The sequence below is a fragment of the Lynx rufus genome, unplaced genomic scaffold (assembly GCF_022079265.1).
Source record: "Lynx rufus isolate CCGP_SWC_20201006 ecotype Redwood Valley unplaced genomic scaffold, mLynRuf1.p SCAF_17, whole genome shotgun sequence".
Taxonomy (NCBI): Eukaryota; Metazoa; Chordata; class Mammalia; order Carnivora; family Felidae; genus Lynx; species Lynx rufus.
In genome coordinates, this window is record NW_025814831.1 from 3,947,114 (window position 1) to 3,971,334 (window position 24,221).

Consider the following 24,221-nt stretch of genomic DNA (forward strand, 5'->3'; position numbering starts at 1 on the left):
ACAACTACTATATGATTCCATTGCTGAGTATTTTACCCAAGAGAAAAAGAAATATATTGTTCACACACAGACTTGTACCTGAATATTCATAGCAGTCCTGTCATAGCCAAACAACAGAAATAACCCCAACGTTCATCAAGAGGTGAGTGGAGACCAACTAATCTTTGACAAAGCAGGAAAGGGCATCAAATGGAAAAAAGACAGTCTCTTTAGCAAATGGTGCTGAGAACTGGATGGCAACATGTGGAAGAATGAAACTAGACCACTTTCTTACACCATACACAAAAATAAACTCAAAATGGATGAAAGACCTAAATGTGAGACAGGAAAGCATCAAAACCCTAGAGGAGAAAGCAGGCAACAACCTCTTTGACCTCAGCCGCAGCAATTTCTTGCTCGACACATCTCCAAAGGCAAGGGAATTAAAAGCAAAAATGAACGATTGGGACCTCATCAAGATAAAAAGCTTCTGCACTGCAAAGGAAACAATCAACAAAATCAACAGGAAGCCGGCCAAACGGGCAAAGACATCTGTAAATGGCATAACGAATAAAGGGTTAGTATTCAAAATCTATAAAGATCTTATCAAACTCAACCCCCGAAAAACAAAGAATCCAGTGAAGAAATGGGCAGAAGACATGAATAGACACATTTCCAAAGGAGACATCCAGATGACCAACAGACACATGAAAAAACATCACTCATCATCAGGGAAATACAAATCAAAGCCACACTGAGATAACATCTCACACAGGTCAGGATGGCTAAAATTAATTCACGCAACAACAGATGCTGGCGAGGATGTAGAGAAACGGGAACCCTCTTGCACTGTTGGTGGGAATGCAAACTGGTGCAGCCACTCTGGAAAACAGTGTGGAGGTTCCTCAAAAAATTAAAAATAGAACTGCCCTACGACCCAGCAATAGCACTACTAGGAATTTACCCAAGGGATACAGCAGTGCTGATGCATAGGGGCACGTGTACCCCAACATTTATAGCAGCACTTTCAACAACATCCTAATTATGGAAAGAGCCTAAATGTCCATCAACTGATGAATGGATAAAGAAGATGTGGTTTATATATACCATGGAATACTACTTGGCAATGAAAAAGAATGAAGTCATGCCATTTGCAGCAACGTGGACAGAACTAGAAGGTATCACGCTGAGTGAAGTCAGTCAGATAAAGACAGATATCGTATGTTTTCACTCATATGTGGATCTTGAGAAACTTAATAGGAGACCATGGGGTGGGGGGGGGGGGGGGAAAGAAGTTACAAACAGAGAGGGAGGGAGGCAAACTGCAAGAAACTCTTAAATACTGAGAACAAACAGGGTTGATGGGGGGGGTAGGGGAGAGGGGAAAATGGGTGATGGGCACTGAGGAGGGCACTTGTGATGAGCACTGGGCATTGTATGGAAGCCAATTTGACAATAAATTATATTTAAAAAAAGGTGAGTGGATAAAAAAAATATAGCGTATCCATAAAATGTAATGCTACTCAGGAATAAAAATAATTGATACGTGCAAAATGCGGATGAATCTCAGAAGAATTATGCTGAATGAAAGAAGTCAGACAAAATGGAACTTAAGATTCCACTTCTTTAAAACTCCAGAAAATGCAAGCTGATCTCCAGTGAAGAAGAAGATCAGTGGTTGCCTGAAGGAGGGGCAGGTAAGAGGGATTACCAAGGGGCCTGAGGAAACTTTTGGAAATGATAGATATAATCCGTATCTTCAGTGTGATTTCACAGGTGTACGCATATGCCAAACTAATCAGGGCTCCCAGGTAACTCAGTTGGCTAAACATCTGACTCTTGATTTCAGCTCAGGTCACGATCTCACAGCCATGAGATGGGGCCCTGCATCGGGCTCCGCACTGAGCAGGGAGCCTGCGTGGGATTCTCTCTTTCTCTCTCTCTCTCTCTCTCTCTCTCTCTCTCTCTCTCTCTCTCTCTCTCCCCCTCTCCCTCTCCCTCTCCCTCTCCCTCTCTGCCTCTACCCCACTCACGCATGCGAGTGCTCTCTCTCAAAATAAATAAACATTTTATAACACTCTAAATATGAGTTTACTGAATGTCAGTTGTACCTCAAAAAAGCTATTTTTTAAAACTGCAACATGTGGCTCATGTCTGAATCCTGATTCAAACAAACCAACTGTTTCAAATAGTTTAGTGGAGATTTAATTATACTAAAGAATAAATATTTTATTTAATGGTGATCTTTGTGATTAGGTTTTTGTTGCTGCTGTTTTTATACTTAAAGACTTTACTTTTTTTTAGAGCAGTTTTAGGTTTACAACAGAATTGGGAGCAAAGTACAGAGATTTCCCACATACACCTGCTCCCACACATGCACAGCCTTCCCCATTATCAGCATCCCCCGCCAGTGTTATACTGGTTACCACGGATGAACCTACAGTGACACACCATAATCACACAAAGTTCACATTTTACCTTCACGTCCACTTCTGGTGTACATCCTATGGGTTTAGAGAAATGTATAATGAAATGTACCCAACATTACAGTATCATACAGTGTGGATTCACTGTCCTAAAAGTCCTGTGCTCTGCTTAATCTTCTCTCCTCCTACTCTGGTAACCAGTGATCTTTTTACTGTCTCCACAGTTTTGCCTTTTCTAGAACTGTCACAGAGTTGTAATCATACAATATGTACTAGATTGTGTGTAAGTCATATTTTAGAGATAACACACTTATGAAGAGGGAGGCAGGTAGATCAAGACAGGCCTCACGGAGATGGTAACATCTGAGCAAAGACTGGAGAGAAGCAAAAGAGATAAAGTCATAGTAGTGGTGCCAGACCAGACTGCGTAGGTCCTAGAAGGCCACCTGAAATGTGGACCACTGTGAGGCTTTAAATGGCAGAGAAACATACTGACTTACATTTTAATATCTAGAAGCAGGAGACTTACTAGAAGGCTACGGCAGTGATTCGAGTTACAGATGATGGCAGCTTATGAGAGGCCAGCAGCAGGGGAGGCAATGAGAATTATGTTCTGTAAACCAGTATAGATGGTCTGTAGGAGGGATACAAAAATGATATAGGCGATTCCCATCTTCAATGAGCAGCGGAGCAGAAATGAGAGCTAATAAAGACAGAGACGGTCTATAATGGAGGTAAGTCACAAGGTACACACAGGGGAAGACACAAGGTGGACCTAACTTAGGGGAGAGACAGGAAAAGAGTCCATAACAATTCTCAATAAATGTTGCCTGAATTATTTAATTTTTTAATGTTTATTTTATTTTTGACGGGGGGGGGGAGGGGAGGGCAGAGAGAGGAAGACACAGAATCTTCCTCTGTGAAGGAGGAGGCTCCAGGCTCTGAGCTGTCAGCACAGAGCCGGACGCAGGGCTCAAACTCACAAACTGCAAGATCATGACCTGAGCCCGAAGTCGGACGCTTAACCGACTGAGCCACCCGGGCGCCCCAGTGTTGCCTAAATTATGTGCAGGGATCTCAATCTCAAAACCCCATTTTAGTGAATGGCACCATCAATCATCAAGTCACCCAAGCCAGAAGTACAGAAGTTATTGTGGCCTCCTTGTTCCCTACATCTAATCTACCATAAAAATCCGTCTATTCTAACAGCCTAAGAGCTTTCAAATCTGTCCTCATTTCCTTCCCTCACTACAACTTAGTTCCATGAGGGCTAAGATGTCAAGTTTGTTCACAGTGCCTAGACGAGTATCTAGAAAAATAGCAGATGCTCATCTAAAAGTTTCTGAATGATGAGGCACCTGGGTGGCTCAGTCGGTTAAGTGTCTGACTTCAGCTCAGGTCATAATCCTGCAGCTCGTAAATTCAAGCCCCCCATAGCTTGGGATTCTCCCTCTCTCCCTCTCCCTCTTTCTCTCTCTGCCCCTACCCCACTGTGCGCTCTTTCTTTCTCTCTCAAAATAAACTTTAAAAACATAAATAAATAAATAAATAAATAAATAAGTAAAATTCATGGTCAATACAACATGCATTATTTCACAAAAATATTGCATTTGTGCTTCCACAATACAACCATTAAGGAAAGTATATCTTATACATATCAAAGAGACATCAGTCTTTAATGATTTTTGACAATTATCTAAACAACATGTAAAATAGGGGCGCCTGGGTGGCTCAGTCGATGAAGTGTCCGACTTCATTTCAGGTCGTGATCTCACGGTTTGTGAGTTCGAGCCCTGCATCGGGCTCTGTGCTGACAGCTCAGAGCCTGGAGCCTGCTTCTGATTCTGTGTGTGTGTGTCTCTCTCTCTGCCCCTCCCTGCTCACGCTCTGTCTCTCTCTCCCTCTCTCTCTTTCAAAAATAAACATTAAAAAAAAATTATTTAAACAACATTTAAAATAAATTCCAAATAGGGAATGACTGATACTAAGTACGGGGTTTCTTTCGGGATAATGAAAATGAAATTAAGATAGTGGTAATGGGGGGCGCCTGGGTGGCTCAGTCGGTTAAGCATCCAACTTCGGCTCAGGTCATGATCTCGTGGTTCGTGAGTTCGGGCCCCACGTCGGGCTCTGTGCTGACAGCTCGGAGCCTGGAGCCTGCTTTGGAATCTGTGACTCCCCCTCTCTCTGACCCTCTCCCACTCATGCTCTGTCTCTCTCTGTCTCTCAAAAATGAATAAATGTTTTAAAAAAAATTTTTTTTTAAAGATAGTGGTACTGGTTGCAAAACTCTGAATATACTAAAACCAAACTGTAACTTAAAAGAGTGAATTTTATGGTATGTGAATTACATCTTAATAAACTTATTGCAAAATGAAATAAATTCCTTAGCTTGGCACACAGGCCCTTGTGATTTGGCATACACCTACCTGTCCAGTCTCACCGTCCGCCACTTTCCCAATTACGTCTGTGAGTTTCATCTGTATCAAATTACTCATGACTCCCCGCAAAAGCCCTCTCTGCCCACAGGACTCCACGTTAAGTATGTGGCTCCCTCGTCCCTGCATCTGCCCTTCCAGACCTAGCTTAAGGGTCGGGAGAGCCTCTCATTCCACACCCCCATTTCAACCACATCACCTCGTCCCACCGACCAAAGGCTTGCAGAGCACAGATGTGCCTCTATCACATGGCTTTATCATAGCAGACCAGGCATTTTGTGACCGTGAAAAATAGCAGACAGTCAATGAATAATTAAGTCTAATATACAACTTCATATTCTATAATATGCAAATACCACTTAAAAGCAAATTTATTCAACTTCAGCCATAAAAACTTTTTGATTAACAAAACAGGGCAGGGGCTCCTGGGTGGTTCAGTCAGTTAAGCGTCCGACTTTGGCTCAGATCATGATCTCGCAGTTCTGGGTTCAAGCCCCACGTCGGGCTCTGAGCTGACAGCTCAGGGCCTGGAGCCTGCTTCAGATTCTGTGTCTCCCTCGCTCTCTGCCCATCCCCCGCTCACTCTATCTCTCTCTCTCAAAAATAAATGAACATTAAAAAAATGCTTTTAATATGGCAAAAACCTTACAATTATTAAATCTGTTTGCTGAACATACAGGATTCATTAATACTTTTTTTTTCATGTTTAAGTTTTTCATTAGCAAAAAAAGCAAAGTTACTAATATTTAGGAAAATTATGTGTAATATTCTCTGAGAGAAAACTTCAGTGTTCTCAGACCAGCAAAAGTGTAGCAGTCCATCACTTTCTCCCACGAGTCCCTAAAAGCAAGTACGAAAGTGGAATGTGTGAAAAACAAGGTAACAGACGTGTCCAAAGGGTCGTAATTATGCTCCTAAAAAGGTCGTAATTATGCTCCTAAAAAGCTAAAACTAAAACACGTAATCGTACCTCCTCTTACTTTTCCACAGTGTAATTCCAATTTGATACATGTTCTTGGTTTGTTTCCTTCACAATTCAACACAGTCAACCAATGAGCACGTCTGAGGTAAAAGCCGCCTGCTTCTAGAACGCCTCACGATTATTAGCTTTGTCTCAACTGCATCAAAGTTTGTGGGACCCACGCTTCAAATCACTGGCATCAACACTTGCCCTCTGCTTTCGCTACTTGTTCTTAGTAAGGCAGAAAGTGGGGCTTTAAAACCTTTTTTATAGCAATAAAACTCTTAAAACGTTACCAGAAACTTAATATGCGAAACTAAATAAAAGCTCGGCGATCCCAGTTCATACCCTACTTTATCAGGGTGAGGGGCCCGCACCCCTGCCCCCCAACTCCTCGCTGCATTAACGCTGTAAAAAATGGCGGCGCCATGGCAACTGACCTGTTGCCAAGCAAGCAGAACACCAAGCAACTACTCCAAATGACAGTTCGCGCGTTGATCCATAAAACTCTAATTCAGCGTAGTATCAATATATGGCATACAAATGCACCAGATGTTCAAAAATCTAAAAGACATTTAGCTGAAAATGACTAGAAGACAATAGGAATTCTGTGTTGCAAAAGGAACACACACAAATATTCTTTTTACTACATTCCAGCAAGATGCAGTTGGGTCCAAGACAGTCCAAGAATGAGATAGTTCCTCAATTATACTTCTCTCAGAAATACTACAAGTAATAAGTTTTAAATAATTCACTCTTTTTAACATTTATTTATTTTTGAGAGAACATGAGCAGGGGAGAGAGAGAGAGGGAGACACAGAGTCCGAAGCAGGCTCCAGGCTCCGAGCTGTCAGCACAGAGCCCGACGCGGGGCTCGAACCCACAAACCGCGAGACCATGACCTGAGCTGAAGTGGGATGCTCAACCGACTGAGCCACCCGGGCGCCCCCTAAAGAATTTATTTTTTAAAGAAGAGTGAATTCAAACAAATTATCTGCCTTTGGAAAACTGTGGGCTAGAATCATCAAGTGTCAATGGACAGGCAGACCAGATGAAGCACTTGATCACGAATACTGAAATGAATAGCGGCTTTATAAAAACACAAAGTTTGGTATTATGGTTTCTAAAAGCATCATTATTCTTTATTATTACATTCATTATTCATTACCATTACTTGATGTTTCCATGAACATAAATCCCAAATTTAAAAGTTTAAAAGCCGTAACAACATCAAGAAGAAACCAAACAGGTTAGGGGCAAAACATACAAAACAAGTATTAATGTTTGCTAACAAAAAGGGGATATAACCGGGACACTGGCTCACTGGGTTGGAAGAACGTGTGACTCTTGATCTCCGGGGTCATGAGTTCGAGCCCCTCACTGGGTGTAGAGATTAAATAAATAAACTTTAAAAAAAGGGGAGGGGGAATATAACCAATTCATCTGGTTACCATTTATATATATATATATATCTTTTTCGGTAAGCTCTACGTCGAACGTGGGACTCAAACTCATGATTGAGGTCAAGAGTCACGTACGTGCTCTACCAACTGAGCAAGCCAGGTGCCCCTCCGCTTACACCTTTTAAAAAAATCTAGCCTTTTGTCAAAAGTAGAGTGACATGAACCAGATTTACCCTGTTGTCTCGAACAACTGAAAACCGGACCACTACATGAAGCAAGTTTTCAAGGCACTGGACACCAAGCAACATAGTACAGTGAACCCTGAGAGAGGACAAAGCAGTAAGTCCTACAACCAAAGAGTTTCCAGCTGACAGCTTAGGGAGAGGGAACTCAGGACAAGTCAGGCAGTCTCTCTGAGTTGAGGGGACAGGCTGGGGTCAGGGAAGCCAAGGCAGGCCTGAGTTCGGGGGGGGGGGGGGGGGGCGGGGGGGAAGAATGTCAGAAAAGCGAGAAGGCTGTGCACAACTGCTGCGCCTGCCCGAGGTCTGCAGAGGGCCCCGCGGGTAGTGGGCACGGCACTGACAGCACGTTACTACACATCGGAAGAAAATTCTTGAAGCCTGTGGATGAAGAACCACCCAAAACGATAAAAGGCAACAATCCACGAAGCTCACACAGGGCCAAGAACAGTGCGGGCTCCCAACAGCCAGAGTAGAAAACCTCGGAATTCACGGACCGTCAGTGGAGCACGCACAAGAGTTTTGACTCCGTGGGGGCAAATAATTAGCCCTGGATGAAATGCTGCTCCGATGCTGCCTACCAAAGCTTGAAGATCTGAAATGAACAAACTATTTCTAAGGAACTTAACCATGTCCCAGAAAAAATGCTCAAGAATATTTATAGGAATACAAAAATATCCAGCATCCATCAAAGTAAAATTCATAATGTCTGGCATCCAAATTAAAAACTACCAGACAAGCAAAGAAGCAGGAAAAGGCAACCCATAATGAGGAGAAAATCAATCAATCAAAACCAACCCAGAAATGACGCAGATGATAGAATTCAGAGACAAAAGCATTAGAACAATTACAACTGTATTTCAACGTGTCTAAGATATTAGAGGAAAGACTATGTTAAGCAGAAACATGAACTATATATATATTTTTTAAAGACCCAAATCAAACTTCTAAGGTATGAAACCTATAATGTCTGAGATGAAAAATTCTGGATGGGATTAAGGGCAGATCATACACTGTAAATGAATAGAGAACTTAAAGACACAGCACAGGGACGCCTTAGTAGCTCAGTTGGTTGAGTGTCTGACTCTAGATTTCGGCTCAGGTCGTGATCTCGTGGTTCATCAGTTCGAGCCCAGAGACAGACTCTGTGCTGACAGCAAGGAGCCTGCTTGGGATTCTCTCTCCCTCTCTCTCTGCTCCTCCCCTGCTTGAGTGCACTCTCTTCCTCTCTCAAATAAATAAGCATTAAAAAAATAAAGACATAGCAATAGAAACTATCCAAAATGAAACAAAAAAAGACAAACAGATTCAGTAAGCAGGGGGACTTCAATTAGCCTATCATACACGGGGCTGTACACTTTAAATACGTAGTTAATTTTATGTCAGTTATGCCTCAATAAGGCTGTTTTTAGGAACCTAATCTTTCAAGACAAGGTTGAGCCCTCAATACTGTTGGTTTTTTAAGTCCTATATTTATCTTCAATATAGCCATACATCTTAATCATCTTTCTGGTTTAATTAGGTACCAAATAATCACCTCAAAAAATAAAGCTCTCCTAAGCTTTCCATTTCCACTTGTGTTCTCAAGGAACCTCATCATGAACGCCTTAACAGTAACATTAAACAACTACCTAGGGCCACCTGGGTGGCTTAGTCGCTTAACCAACCGACTCTTCGTTTTGGTTCCCGACATGATCTTGCCAGTTCATGGATTCGAGTTTTCGCTGACGGTGCGGAGCCTGCTTGAGATCCTCTCTCCCTCTCTCTCAAAATAAATAAATAAACTTTAAAACAACAACAGATACCCAGCTAAAAGAACTGAGTACACAGCCATCCCATCTCACTATGCACCTTGATAAAAAGGCAAAATTTCTGAACCAATTATAAAAATTAAAAACAAAAATTTCATTTCATCAGAATCTCTAGATCAATGCTGTCCCATAGAATTTCCTGGAGTAACAGAAATGTTCTGTTCTGCACTATCCAATATGGCAGCCAGTAAGTACACAGTGCTATAGAGCACTTGAACTGTGGCTAGTGTGACAGAACAGAATTTTTTTATTTAGGTTGTTTGTTTTTTTTTAAGTAATCTCTGTGCTTAACGTGGGGCTTGAATTCATGACCCCAAAATCAAGAGTCACATGATCTATCAACTGAGCCATCCAGGAGTCCCTTATCTAAATTTAATAAATTTAAATTTAAATATTTTCATATAGTAGTGGCTCCATTATTGGGCAGCTCAAGACAAAAAGAAAATCTATACTGAAATTTTTAAGATTAGAATTTTCAAAATAATTTAATATTTATAGCTTACATATATTATTAATTTTTAAATTAATAAAAACCATAAAATTATAAACACTGAAAACCTTTCTTTTTTTAAGTAGGCTCTATGCCCAATGTGGGACTCAAACTCATGACCCCAAGATCAAGCACATGCTCTACCAACTAAGCCAGCCAGGCACCCCTGAAAAAAACTTTTTTTTTTTTTTTTTTTTTTTTTATTCTGAGAGAGAGAGAGCGCACACAAGAAGAAGGACAGAGAAAGAGGGAGAGAGAGAATCTCAAGCAAGCTCCACACTAACAGTGTGGAGCTCAAACTCATGAACTGTGAGATCATGACCTGAGCAGAGATCAAGAGTCAGATGCTTAACCGACTGCGCCACCCAGGCGCCCTTAAAAAAACTATTTTTTAGGGGCACCTGGGTGGCGCAGTCGCTTAAGCATCCGACTTCAGCCCGGGTCACGATCTCGCGGTCCGTGAGTTCGAGCCCCGCGTCGGGCTCTGGGCTGATGGCTCAGAGCCTGGAGCCTGTTTCCGATTCTGTGTCTCCCTCTCTCTCTGCCCCTCCCCCGTTCATGCTCTGTCTCTCTCTGTCCCAAAAATAAATAAACGTTGGGAAAAAAAAAAATTAAAAAAAAAAACACTATTTTTTAAAGCTCGGCTCAAAGGAGCATTTCACCTAAAACTTCCTGGTTCCTTTAATCCCCCCACTCTCCACCACAGGAAGGATTAGGTGACCCTCTGTATCCTGCCAGCAATGTATGAGGGACTGGGGACAGTGGGGAATGAGAAGTAACTCCCTAACGGGGATGACATTTCCTTTTAGGGGTGTTTTGGAACTAGACGGGGTGGTGGTTGCACAACAATGTGAATGTACTAAATGCCAATAAATTGTTCACTTTAAAACAGTTAATTTTAGGGGTGCCTTCGTGGCTCAGTTAGTTAAGTGTCCAACTTTGGCTCAGGTCATGATCTCAGTTCTTGAACTTAGCTCTGCATCGGGCTCTGTGCTGACAGCGTGGAGCCTGGAGCCTGCTTCAGATTCTGTCTCTCTCTCTCTCTACCCCTCTTCTGCTGCCACTCTCTCTCCCTCAAAAATAAACATTAAAAAATAATAAGATAAAATGGTTAATTGTATATGTTATGTGAATCTCACCTTGATAAAAAAATTGGGAGGTGCCTGGCTGGCTCAGGAGATCAAGAGTACATGACTCTTGATCTCAGGGCATGAGTTCAAACCCCATGTTGGGTGTGGAGATTACCTAAACAAATAAAACTTAAAACAAACAAAAAAAATTAATGTATTTAAGCAAGATGTGCACCTCTAATTTACATAAATTCATTATAACGAGAGCACAAAAAATAGGGAAAATCAGCTTTTACATGTAATCTAAAAATTCATTTTTCCTTGGGTTTCCATTTCTTAAATGACTGAGCCTGCTGCTTAGTTATTAAATGTGCATTACAAAATGCCTATTCAAGGAACATCAGCCACACCAAGAACATGTTTGTACTAAACTCAGAACCACATCCAGCTGCGACAAGTTAGCAGAAGATGAGCCTTAAAAAAATTTTTTAAGTTTATTTATTTATTTTGAGAGAGAGAACATGAGCGGGAGAGGGGCAGAGAGAGAGAGAGAGAAAGAGAGAGAGAAAGAATCCCAAGAAGGCTCCACACCCTGTGCAGAGCCTGACACAGAGCTCAATCCAACGAATCCTGAGATGACGACCCGATCTAAAATCAAGAGTCGGACACTCAAAGGACTGAGCCACCCGAGGACCCCGAGCCTTAAAGTATTTAAACCTGAACTGGTGGCTCAAAGAACTATGCCGCTGCCCTCTATGAAAGCAGAAGTTCCCAGAAAACTCTACAGTATTAAGACCACACTAACTACTCCCTCTACTCTGCTATCCCTACCTTCTGCATCCGCGCTAATTCTGAGAGCAGAACGAGCCCCACGCCAGCAGAGGTAAAGGCACGTAACCTTCCGTGAGAGGGGTGCACGTGTGTGTGCGTAACACAGCACAGAAATACCCTTAGTTCAGGTCAACGTTAATGTTTAGGTAACCCCAAAATTTTAATTTACCTTTTCAGACACAGGCCATCAAGCAGTCTTTCCTGGCCACTAGATGAAACTGAAGAATAGCACAGTTCAACTTTAGGAGCAAAGACTCACCTAAGTGCCCTCAGTTTAAGTACAAAGGAAGCCTTGAGGTTCTAGGCAGACAAAAACTAGTCCTTAATTAAATTACACTATGATAAAATCAAACATGGCACAGCTCATATTTGAGTCAACAGGAAAAGGCTTGCAATTTTCTTTATACTCTGGTCTCTGAAAAATAGAACAAAACTAGTAACACCAAGAAATATATACCTTGGATGGAGGTGGGACAGGGTTAGTTTGGTTTAGGGTTTTTTGTTTGTTTGTTTTTGCATAGGGGAAGGAGGACGGTAATAATACACAAGGAGGGGATTAGTTGCTGAACAATACTAACCAGATAGTTGGTACGGGTGAAATCAAGGGTTTTTTAAAAATACTCTCTCAGATATTTTAATTTATCATTTCACACCTTATTCAAGACATGGTTCTTAGATTTATTCCACAGCTCAAGTTCAATGTGAACCTGTAAAAAAAAATATATTGGGTGGGACTGGGGGTGGAGACGGGATAGTTGATATTTAAATATTACTCTCATATCTGTTAAACTGAAGGGTGGCTAAACTAACATTATCCATTATAACCTTAAATCATATAATCTTAAGAAATCACTCCCCTCCAAAAACCCCTGTAATTGTATTTGAAGCTCTGAAGACTATTTCAACATACATGCAGTAGTAAAGCCACTCACTCCAATCTGCGCCAATCAACCAAACCAATCTGTGTTTTCACTGCCAGGAAGAAGAGGAATATAATTGGGCACGAAGCAGATTCTGGCAACCATAAACATAAAACTCCAGAACACCTGGGAGCACATGGAAACAACCAACCAACTGATCCAATAAAGCACTACTTCTATCTTTAAATGTTTGTTTTTAAGTATTTTAAGCACAGAGCTCAATGCGGAACCCAATGTAGGGCCTGAACTGAGCACCCTGAGATCATGACCTGAGCTGAGGTCAAGAGTACGACATTTAACCGACTGAGCCACTCAGATGCCCCTAAGTGTTTTTATTAAAAAGGATTTCTGGCTGACTCTCCCTGAAATACAGTAGGTTGAAATCTGACTCCAACTTAACAATGAATGGTATCTTGGAGTTTTTCCTTTCTTAGTGATATATAAAATGATGTTGCATTAAAAACAGAACTACCCTACGGCCCATTGCACTACTAGGTATTTATCCAAGGCATACAGCTGTGCTGTTTCGAAGGGGCACACGCACCCCATGTTTATAGCAGCCCTATCGACAATAGCCAAAGTATGGAAAGAGCCCAAATGTCCATCGATGCATGAATGGATAAAGAAGATGTGGTATATATATATACAAGGGAGTATTACTCGGCAATCATAAAGAAGGGAATCTTGCCATCTGCAACTACGTGGATGGAACTGGAAGGTATTACGCTAAGCGAAATTAGAGAAAGACAAATACCATATGACTTCACTCATATGAAGTCTTTGAGATGCAAAACAGATGAACATAAGGGAAGGGAAGCAAAAATAATACAAAAACAAGGAGGGGGACAAAACATAAGAGACTCTTAAAGACAGAGAACAGAGGGTTACTGGAGGGGTTGTGGAAGGGGGATGGGCTAAGTGGGTAAGGGGCATTGAGGAAGACACTTGTAGGGATGAGCACTGGGTGTTATAATAGGGGATGAATCACTGGAATCTACTCCTGAAATCATTATTGCACAATATGCTAACTAACTCGGATGTAAATAAATAAACAAACAAAACACCAAAACAAAAAATAAAAATAAATAAGTAATGGTGCATCTTACAACTAAGGGCATCTTAGAATGAATGCACTACCTTGGGCAAGTTATTAGGTTGAACCAGAACAAAAAGCCTCTGTTTCCTCATCTGGAAAATGGGAATAATAACATTACCTTATATGATTGTTGTGACTGTCATATTTAAAATTATCTAATAAATACTAAGCGTTCAGGGCAACTGAGTGGCTCAGTTGGTTGAGCATCTGACTTCGGCTCAGGTCATGATTTCACGGTTCGTGGGTTCAAGCCCCGTGTTGGGCTCTGTGCTGACAGCTCAGAGCCTAGAGCCTGCTTCAGATCCTGTGTCTCCCTCTCTGCCCCTTCTCTGCTCACGCTCTGTCTCTCAAAAATAAACAAACATTAAAAAAAATAAACATTAAAACAATAAATACTAAGTGTTCAAACCAGACTGACACACAGTAAGCACTGTCTTCACCTGGCACTGACAGATCATTCCTTTGGAGGTTTTCTGTTAGTGATGACAAGTTTTACCTCCCCATCCACACACTCACCCATTCCCTTTTAATTAGTGGCAAATCCATTAGACAGATAAATGTAGCACCATACCCATTTGTAAGAAACTCAATTTCTGTTACAGGAACTAAAGCCATAACTTTAACCTCTAACATGCTAACATAACCACATGTTGGACAGAAATTAAATCAGAAGCTTTCAGATCACTTGGCACTGTAATTTGGGTCAAGCAGTTGATAAGTTAGCACACCAAAATGATCTAACACTGAAACAAAACAAATGAAGATGTGTCAAGTCTCAGTGACATTCATCTTCCAAGTCAAGGGTCCTGGTGATAGTAATTCCAGGGACTATATACCAAGGCCAGGCTCTCGGCAGAAATACATCCAATCAGGAACATTATTTTTATTCCTTCCTAATCAAAGAAACTCAATCAACCCGCAACCCTAACAAAGGATTAGCACCAAATATAAAGAACTCACACTAATCAATAAGAAAAAGACCAACACTCTACAGAAAAACAGCAAAAGACACATCCATGGGAGGAACTCAAGTAGCCAAAAAACATATAAAAAGACATTTTTAAAAAATGCCAACATAAACTACAAAAGGGTAGCACTGCAAAAAGTTAATAAATCTAACCCTATAGTGAAGATTGGGTGAAAAGGAACTTAGGTGCCTCGTTAGTGGACATGTACTTGTTTGGAAAGCATCAAAGCAAATGAATACACAAAGTAATTCCACTTACAAAAAGACTTTGACAGTAACAAAACATATTGCTTATCATCCCTAAGCATGTATTAAGGTACAAAAACATGCACGGGAATTCTGAAGGCCTTGAGAGCCGGCCGCTCCGGTTTCCCTTCGAGAGAGAAGTGCTGAGAGATGTTTCATTAGCTGGCAGTCCCATTGGCCTGGCACCTCTGGGACCCGCTGCAGCATACACACCAGCGCCAGGCCGATGCCTGAACCCAGCAGACACTCTAGAGCAGGGCCACCCCTGCCCAATGGGCTCCTCCAACAAGCAATCTGCTGCGGCTGAGGCTTTCTCCAAGCTGGATCCCAGCCTCAGGCGCCGGGATCCAACCATCCATCACTGTGCTTTCTGCTTTCCTTCGGGGCTGTCGCACCTACATCCAGTCTGAGGGGCTTTTGCCACCTAACCTTCCTCTCCTCTTTATCCTTCACAGGCATTTACCCCTATGAATCTCTTGCAAATCTAATCCTAGCTTAGCATATGCTTCTCAGAGGAAGCAGGAAAAACGTAAATCAACTTCAAATTAGTGGAGGGAGGGGAAGAATTAGCCTTTAGCTACACCTGACGCAAATACAGCCTAATATATAAAGTATTAATCACAGTGGTGGGGACATGTATTATTTCCTGTTCTATCTCAATGTTTATTTTTTTAAAAATAACTCTATCGTTATAATTCTGTCCTATCCTATGGTAATAATCAAAGATACTCAAATTATGCATAATAACTATCCAGTCACTTCAATTTGTGAAAAGCTTAACTGTTACTTCTGGTTCTAAAATTATAAACACATATCACTGCTCCCAATTGCCATTCCCAGTAACAAGGCTTTAAAACATCTAAAATAACACAAGGTTGAAGTCTGACCTCCTATGGTCTCCAGTCTACCTTGCAGTAGTTTCAATGGTTAGGTACCGAAAGACAAATATAAGTCACTTTATCTCCCCAGCCCCTATTTTCCTTATCTAGGACAAAGGAAGGCTGGGTTAGATGGACATTTTAATTTTTACTCTCATTACTTTGAGGGAGGGAAAATCCAAAAACTTCAAAAATTATGTCTAGTATGAAATTTTTACTAAAACCCACATCTTTAAAGAATTTGCCTAATTTGAAAACAGGAGTTTTAGGGATTACTGTTAACATCTCATTTAAATGACATCCTAAGGTCATCCTAAAATATGGATTTCTCTCAAACATTTTAGGAAAATGCTTTTTAAATCAACTTCAAAATATTCCATTTTTAAAATTCAACAAAGGAAATTCTTATGAAACTCAACACATTAGATAAGATGTATTTTTTTTAATTTTTTTAATGTTTATTTATTTTTAAGAGAGAGAGACAGACAGAGAGCGAGTGGGGGAGGAACAGAGAGAATGGAGACACAGAATCCGAAGCAGGCTCCAGGCTCCCAGCTGTCAGCACAGAGCCCAACGCGGGGCTCGAACTCACAAACCGCGAGATCATGACCTGAGCCCATGAGCCGAAGTTGGACATTTAACTGACTGAGCCACCGGCACGCCCCAAGATGTATTAATGAAACGTTCAAAACACAAAACAGAAGAAACTGTTACACTGCAACTATAACCCTACTTTCCACAACTGCTCTTTAAAGCTGCAGGGAAAATTAACTCAGTCCAAATGACTAAATCAGTGTTCCATCCCCAAGCCGTACCTTACTCAGACTTTTACTACGCTGGTACAGAGATTCCTCTCCCAGAAAGTGATTTAAAGTTCTGTTTTAAATAGAAATACAAACTTAAAACATACACCTGAACAAGGATCATTGTTTTCCATCAGAGTAGGTGACAAACAAGCCTATTTCTTTTTACAACATTCATGGAACCTCTGAAGAAAAGCTCAGAAATGAGAGCTAAACCATAAATTCATTACAACAACCTATGTTGTAAAGAAGAAAACAACAGACGACAACCTGGGGAAAAATACAGTAACTTGGATACAATTTTGATATTTCATCTCCAAAGACTTCAGACTTTTTCAACTCAACTGCCCTGTAAAACCTTATAATACCAAGGAAAATGGCTTTCTAAAAGTAAGCCGAGATTTCTTCAGTACAAATTAACACTGATTTTAATTTTTTTTTTCAACGTTTATTTATTTTTGGGACAGAGAGAGACAGAGCATGAACGGGCGAGGGGCAGAGAGAGAGGGAGACACAGAATCGGAAACAGGCTCCAGGCTCCGAGCCATCAGCCCAGAGCCCGACGCGGGGCTCGAACCCATGGACCGCGAGATCGTGACCTGGCTGAAGTCGGACGCTTAACCGACTGCGCCACCCAGGCGCCCCACACTGATTTTAAAACAACTATGTTGGGGCGCCTGGGTGGCGCAGTCGGTTAAGCGTCCGACTTCAGCCAGGTCACGATCTCGCGGTCCGGGAGTTCGAGCCCCGCGTCGGGCTCTGGGCTGACGGCTCGGAGCCTGGAGCCTGTTTCCGATTCTGTGTCTCCCTCTCTCTCTGCCCCTCGCCCGTTCATGCTCTGTCTCTCTCTGTCCCAAAAATAAATAAACGTTGAAAAAAAAAATTAAAAAAAAAAAACAACTATGTTGTGGTGAGCTTCAACCAGCTAACCTCTGAATGACAGTCATCACCCCAGGAAGGGAGTACAGTGGTAAAAGAACGCCACCTTGAAAACACTAACTCTCAGAGACAAGGACCTGGAAGTTTAGAGTAAAAACTCCCTGGCTCAGAACCTAGTTAACGTGTACCTCTCCTGGCCTGGGGACGGATTCAAGGTATCTTTAGTACAATCTAGAAACCTGACCTGAATTACCTATACTCTCTGGTCCTCAGTATTCTTTTTCTGCTCTACAAATGCTTTGGACTCCTTCTCTATCTTTATATCCCTAAATCGTAGCAAATACATGTGACTCAAAAACAATCATCTTCAAATATCTCAGTGCACAACTTACATTCAAGTCAATGTTTTCATCATAACCCGGGTCTTCCCTCCAAGTAAAGCAGGTAATGCAAGGACCACTGGTTGGCAACCCCAGTCACATGGATGACAATTAAAATAAGGACACCAGGAGATGTTTACTTAGCATTCACTGTGCGTCAGGCACGGTGCTAGGCATTTCACATGTGTAAGGCAATTCCTTCTCTTGACGAAGAAAGTTCTATTCTCTGTTTTACAGATGAAGGCAAACTCAAGTCACCTGGGGCGCCTGGGTGGCTCAGTCAGTGGAGCCATCAACTCCTGCTTTCAGCTCAGGTCACGATCTCATGACTCCTGAGATCGAGCCCCAAGTCGGGCTCCACACTCACAAAGAGGAGTCTGTTTGGGATTCTCTCTCTTTCCGTCTCTCTCTGCCCCTCCGAGCTCACATGCACCCACGCACACTCACACTCTCTCTCTCTCTCTCTCTCAAAATAAATAAACTTAAAAAAAAGAAAAAAAGTGAAGGAACTTGCCCAGGGTCAATATGGAGCTGGCAAGAGACACTGCCAGGACCCAAACCCAGGTCTGACAATTCTCACCGCCCAAGCTGTCTACCCTACACTGCTTCTGAAAGAAACATGAAATTACAAAGAGGACTGTAACTGATACAATCCTAGACCATTAGGGATGCAAAGAACCCCTGATTCATGATGGAGGAAACCGAGGTTCCTGAAGATAAAATGACCAGCTCCACTTTTTACCACGTGCTTAGTCACAGAGATCGGGCATTCAATCTCCTGACAACTAGATTTAGGTGTCTCCCCACCACACTACTTAACAAAGTTGATCTCACAGGATTTATCATTATCCTAACCTCTCATTTGAGTGAACACTGCCTCAAAGTATGTCTAAATCACACCACAATCACCATAACTTGTGAATTTAAGAATATCTATAGAGTTGATTTTTACGATGAAACTAAAGCATAGAAAATAATGTGGTCAAGGACAAACGCAGAACCAGCAGTAAAAAAAAACAAAAAACAGGCCAAGACCCCCTGTTCAGCAAAATTATTCCACATTAAAGCATTAACGCATTTTACTAAGAGAAATCAACTCTGAAGTGACAAGCTGAGCCAATGACAACCCAAAATTTCAAATCTGATGAAACTGGATTCAATGTACAAATACAGGTTGCTTTTTTAAAGGACTATTATCTCAAAAATATTTGCCAATAACAACTTCTTCTTTAAGAGTCATAATTTTAGTATCAGTGAACTGTGATACTGAAAACCAACACAGGATGAAAGTTGACATAAAAACACATGCTTCAGAAAACAAAGAACTTGAGTCAACCTTAAAATCCTGTCACTGTGTTTCTCTAGCTAGAATGCCAAACGGTGGTAGAAATATATAGGCTCCAGATTCCTGCCTTGCGTGCATACCAGTAAGATCATGGAAAACATTCACATCTTTATATAGAAAAACACTACTCATTTGAAATTAAATTATGCTTTGCAAGTACATATAGGAAATAACTTACCAGAAGTAGGACAGAATAAGCATTCCTCCTTCTTACTCTATTCTACGATTACCAAATTCTAAGACACCAATGACAACATACACAACGGCATGGGGTATGGAAAGACAATCTGGACACCATACGTGGGAACAAAGCCTAAGTTAAAGATGTAGAACTACATTCTGGTCTCTGTTTTCAAAACTAATTGATAAAATTTCTCCTATCATTGTAAACATAGATGGTATTTTAAATTGCCAAGTTATGCCACAGGCCACTAATCTAGTCTGGGTCTTAATTTGATTACGAAAACCTAATGAGTATTTTAGGGCTACAGAGCCCCATCCGTTTCAGTCACTATTTTGTAAAGGATGACAGAAATGGATCTTCTTTGGACTATGCAGGGAGTATCAGATGTTCCCAGCTTCAACCATTTGCTTTTAAAGCTAAATAGGCTCAATTTGGGATAATATGGGTAAATAAAACCTGACTTAAAAAAAATTAAAATCAGCTTCTTCCACTCACAGTGGACTCCAACTCATCAGAGAGAGTTAAAAAAAAAAAAAGAAAGAAAGGAAAGAAAAAAGGGCTCTCTGAAGAGTTTCACACTCACTTGTTCAAAATTCTGGTTTAAAAAAAAAATGCATTTCAAACTCAGGCAGGGAGAAAGGACAAGCACTAACAATCCCAATCTCAATTCCATATTCCTCCTAGCTTACACTCATGGAAAGAACTGTTCAGTCTAAAGACCTAAAAACATTTTTTGGGGGGGGGGGGGGGTGGCGGCTAGGAAACAAATATGGTGTACCACTTCTACTCCAAAATGGAAGTCTCCTCTCCCCTTAGATTTTAAGTTCCATATAAGAACACGTTGAAAAAACTCACTAAGAAACAATAAGGTCCCACAATTTTCAGCCACATCTATGAATCTGTCCTGCTGCTCAGACTGGCAAAAGAGGGCTTAAAACTATTTCATACCAGTTAGATTCCTTTCCAGCTTAAAGCAACACAAAATAGGCAATCTGTAAATGTTAATGCCACAACCCAACCCACTGGCAGTCAGACTATGCAGAACATTTACAATGTTTCACTTTTAGAGTGGCAGGTCTCTAGCAAATGCATGCTGGTACCTATTCCATGAAAAATACAAGGGCAGCTCAAGAAAGGATCCTACCACATCTGCCATTTCAAAGAAAAGAACAAACCCAAAGCCAGGCTCACTACTGACATCGATACTTAGAAGAAGATCAGAAATCTAATTCCTGTTGTTGCCATTTCCTTAGTCACATCCAACATACTTAAGTAAAGCTTTCAAAACCAACATAACCAAAACATACTAAAAATCGACCAACTTACTAAAAGATCCGTGGCAAGTTGATTTTTTTTTTAATCTATGTGAGAAACTTGGTGACAACCTATGCTTTATGTTCTGTGTATTAAAACAAAGATGGACTTGACCTACAAAATGAAGATAGGGTCAACTGTAACCAAAAAACAGCATGCTTCCCCTGGTGGCCAACCTAGGAATGGAGAAGGCATGCACACAAGAGAAAAAGCCTGGTCTCCCAGTTCTATCTGTCACTCTTGTCAATGAGAAGTCACTACCAAAAAAGGAAGATGTGGGGGAAGGGGAACCGATCAAAAAGACTAACACGAATTAAAAAGGAATACAAACCTGGGTGTTAAGACCACATAAATGTAAGCGACTTAAATCAACAGACGAAAATTTAGAAAGCAAATATGGGCAAGGTCATTTACTCCCAGAGTGCCCAAAAGCTCACTCAGAGATCCCTGTGTATCTTCACTTCAAAGAACGCCCAGAGTTCAGTACCTTAATAACAGCTCAAGAGCGATCTCCTTTCTCAAGGACTAGATCCTTGCAATTTTCTGCAGTCTTGTTTCCAAGGAAAGGCAGTCATGCATTTATTTTCTCAAACTAGTGGTATAACCTAGATACCCTCCTGCTCTAAAGCCCTCCAACCAGAAAGCCTGTTAGCTCCACTTCTGCAAGATTCTTTCGAATTTTATTTCATAAAACCCATGTCCTTTCGAACATCTTCTATGCCAACAATCTTTAAAGAACAGTCTCGTGGAGCGCCGGGCTAGAATCTCACGCACTAAAATCTGACGAATTCCTTTGTCTGATTAGATTTTTTCTGGTACCACTTTAAATTTGCTTCCACGCAGAACAGCAGCAAGGAAAGTAAATGTTCCATTCTAGGGTGGAGGGATCTCTTGGAGGTGGAAATAATTCGTTAGGCTAAAGCTTCCCAGGGTTCTATTCTTTTCACAACCCCTTCCTTCAAGAAAAACAAAACAAAACAAAAAAGGAAACACACGGACATTTACAAATAGGTCCTAAAATCGAACTGCCACGAGCAAGCCTCTCTTTCCCGGGCAGGCGCCCTCTGGGAAGCTCACACTTCTTAACTGAATTGGGGGGGGGGGGTCGTTTCTCTACTCCCCCCTCGCCCCAGGCTGGAAGGGGAGGCAGGGGCACGCAGAAGCCCGGGGGCCAGCAGGAAGAGAAAAAGGCAAGTGCTGCGACACTTGGCAGGGCAGAGAGGGGTCGGAGGGCGTCCCGAGTCCGGGGCGCTCGCAGCACGCTAACTCTCCGGCGCCGCCACCCCTACCCCCGGCCGAGGCGCAGCCGGCCGGGACCCCGGGACCCCCCCCCCAGGCCGACGCCGCCCCGCTCCTCGGGGGCGCAGCGGGCCAGGCGGCAGCGACCCGGCCGGGGGGCGACTTGAGCCTCCCCGGGGCGCGGGGCGCGCTCGCGGACCACGCTCGGGTGTGTGCTCCCCTCCCCGTCCTCGCCCTGCTGTTCTCCCCGCGGACAGCAGGGCGAACACACACAAAAAGAAAGTTGTCCGGGGGCCCCCGCCCCCTCGGGTCGCGGGGCCCGGGGGCGCTACTCACCGGGGTCGAAGTCGGGCACCACCGCCTGGTACTGGGGTCCGACCCGCATGCCGCCGCCACCTGCGGGGAAGCAGAGCACCGCGGTCAGCGCGGGCGGGCGGGCGCGGGGGCGGCGCGGGGCGGCTGCCACCTACCGTGCTCCTCGTCGCTGGACGAGCCCGAGCTGCCTTCCTCCCAGGAGTTGCTGCTGCTGTTACCATTGGGCGCCGCCGCCGCCAAACTTTTATTCTGCCCATTATTGGGGGCGGCGGCGGCCGAGGCGGCGGCCGAGGCGGAGGCGGCGGCGGCGGCGGCCGAGGCGGAGGCGGTGGCCGAGGCGGCGGCGGCCGAGGCGGCGGCGGCGGAGGCGGCGGCGGCCGAGGCGGCCGAGCTGGCCGCGTTGTTCCTCCCTCTCCGCTTCCCTGAGACCTCGGGGCCCTTCTCCACCATGGCCGGCATCGGCGGGGGCCGGGGCCGGGCGAAAGTGGCGGGGCCCCGCGGCTCCTGAGGAGGGGGCGCCGGGCGGGGGGGGTGGGGGGGGAGGAGCGCGGGCAGGCGCGGGGCCGGGCGGGCGCGGCGGGAACCCGCGGGCGCGAGTCGGAGCCGGGGGTGGCCGGGCGGGCGGAGCGCGGTGCGGCTTCAAGCCCCCAGCGCCGAGCCGAGCGCAACTTTCGCTCTCATCGCCGCCCGCACTTCACTGGCACTAACTACTCCGGGAGCCGCGAGCGGGCTGGGGGGGGGGGGGGGGGGGGGGCGGGGCCTGGGGCGAGCCGGGGGTGGGGGGGGAAAGCCGCGCGCAGCCCAACCCGACGCGGGCTGGCTCCGCCCCCCCGCGCGCTCCCATTGGCTCGTGTGGGATTCGGACGGCGAGCGGCAGCGCGGTTGGCTCGGCGAGCCCGTCTGTCCGAGGGACGGGGGCGGGAGCGCGGGGAGGGGGAGGCTCCGGGCTTCCGTTGGTCAGGTTCGGTTGACGCGTATCGCCCGCTGTACGTGGTTTGAGGTTTGCAATCTCTCTACGCCCCATGATCCATCTCTCTAGGCAATAGCGAGGAGTTAGCTGCCCTCCCCGCCCCCTCCCTCCGCTGCGGCCCCCACCCCCTCACCTGCGCGCACCACCCGCAGCCTCGGCCCCCACATTCCGCGAAGGGCCCCTCTGAGAGTCCAGTTGGCTTCAAAAAGTAAAATATGCGCGACACGAGAACAGAAATTGAATGCAAGGTCGGGACTATTTTCCCCTTCGCGCGGAGGATTACATCCACAGTTTGAATGGGTTCTATACAAAGAGGGGAAACTAATTGGAAGAAACTAATTGCGCCCCCACCTTTCCCAAGGGATTTGGCGGCGGCTCAGCGCCGCGGGTCCCCGTTGCAGGGGACAGGGTTCCCAGGTGACAGTCTCCCGAAGGGAAAGGAAGCAGCGGGGTGGGGGGGGGGGTTGTGCTCAGAGTATTTGTGGAGGCTTCTGCTAATTGGGTTGGGGGAGGTTGGAAGTCGCCACAATTGCCCCAGTCGCTGGCGCGCCGCGTCCAAGGGGACCGGAGGGAGGGTCCCGAGCGGCCTCTGCCCGGACGCAAAGTCCGGGTCCCGGGTCCCTTGCCATCGTTGAGGGCCGGTTAGTCCTCAGTGAAGAGACCGAATCGTCCCTGCGGGAGGGGACACTTACAGAAATGGGGAGGAGGACTTATAGAAATGGGCTGGGGCCAGGAAGGGTAAAGAGGAAGAAGCTATTTTCATCCCAAGCCCTTGGTAGTGGAGGAGGGTCAACTTCCTCCCAGGCAAGAGCCACTTTTCCGGATCTGCTGCCTGCCCTGCCTCCCCTGATCCACGCCGAGCACCCAGCAAGGGAGAGCACGACCCAGCTCGAGACATCCCTGCCTGAAGTGTGATCACCCACCAGCCCGGGGGCTGCTTTACCGCTGGATGGGGGTTTGGGGGGAGCGTGGGACTCCCCTGGAAGTCCTCGTCAGTCCCACCTCCACCACCCCTCCCCCCAAACAGCGCGCTGCTC

General features: G+C 44.3%; 1 protein-coding gene across 1 annotated transcript in view; it reads right to left on the minus strand.

The window, feature by feature from the left end:
* RCOR1 (REST corepressor 1) overlaps nucleotides 1-22,739 on the minus strand; it is a 129,154-nt gene extending 106,415 nt beyond the window's left edge. The window contains exons 1-2 of the mRNA XM_047080041.1: nucleotides 22,370-22,739; nucleotides 22,236-22,295 (exon numbers count right to left, since the gene is read on the minus strand). Of these exons, the coding sequence (XP_046935997.1) occupies nucleotides 22,236-22,295; nucleotides 22,370-22,673 (364 nt within the window). The 5' untranslated portion in view covers nucleotides 22,674-22,739. The remainder of the gene's footprint in view (nucleotides 1-22,235; nucleotides 22,296-22,369) is intronic.
* Nucleotides 22,740-24,221: the final 1,482 nt, after the last annotated feature.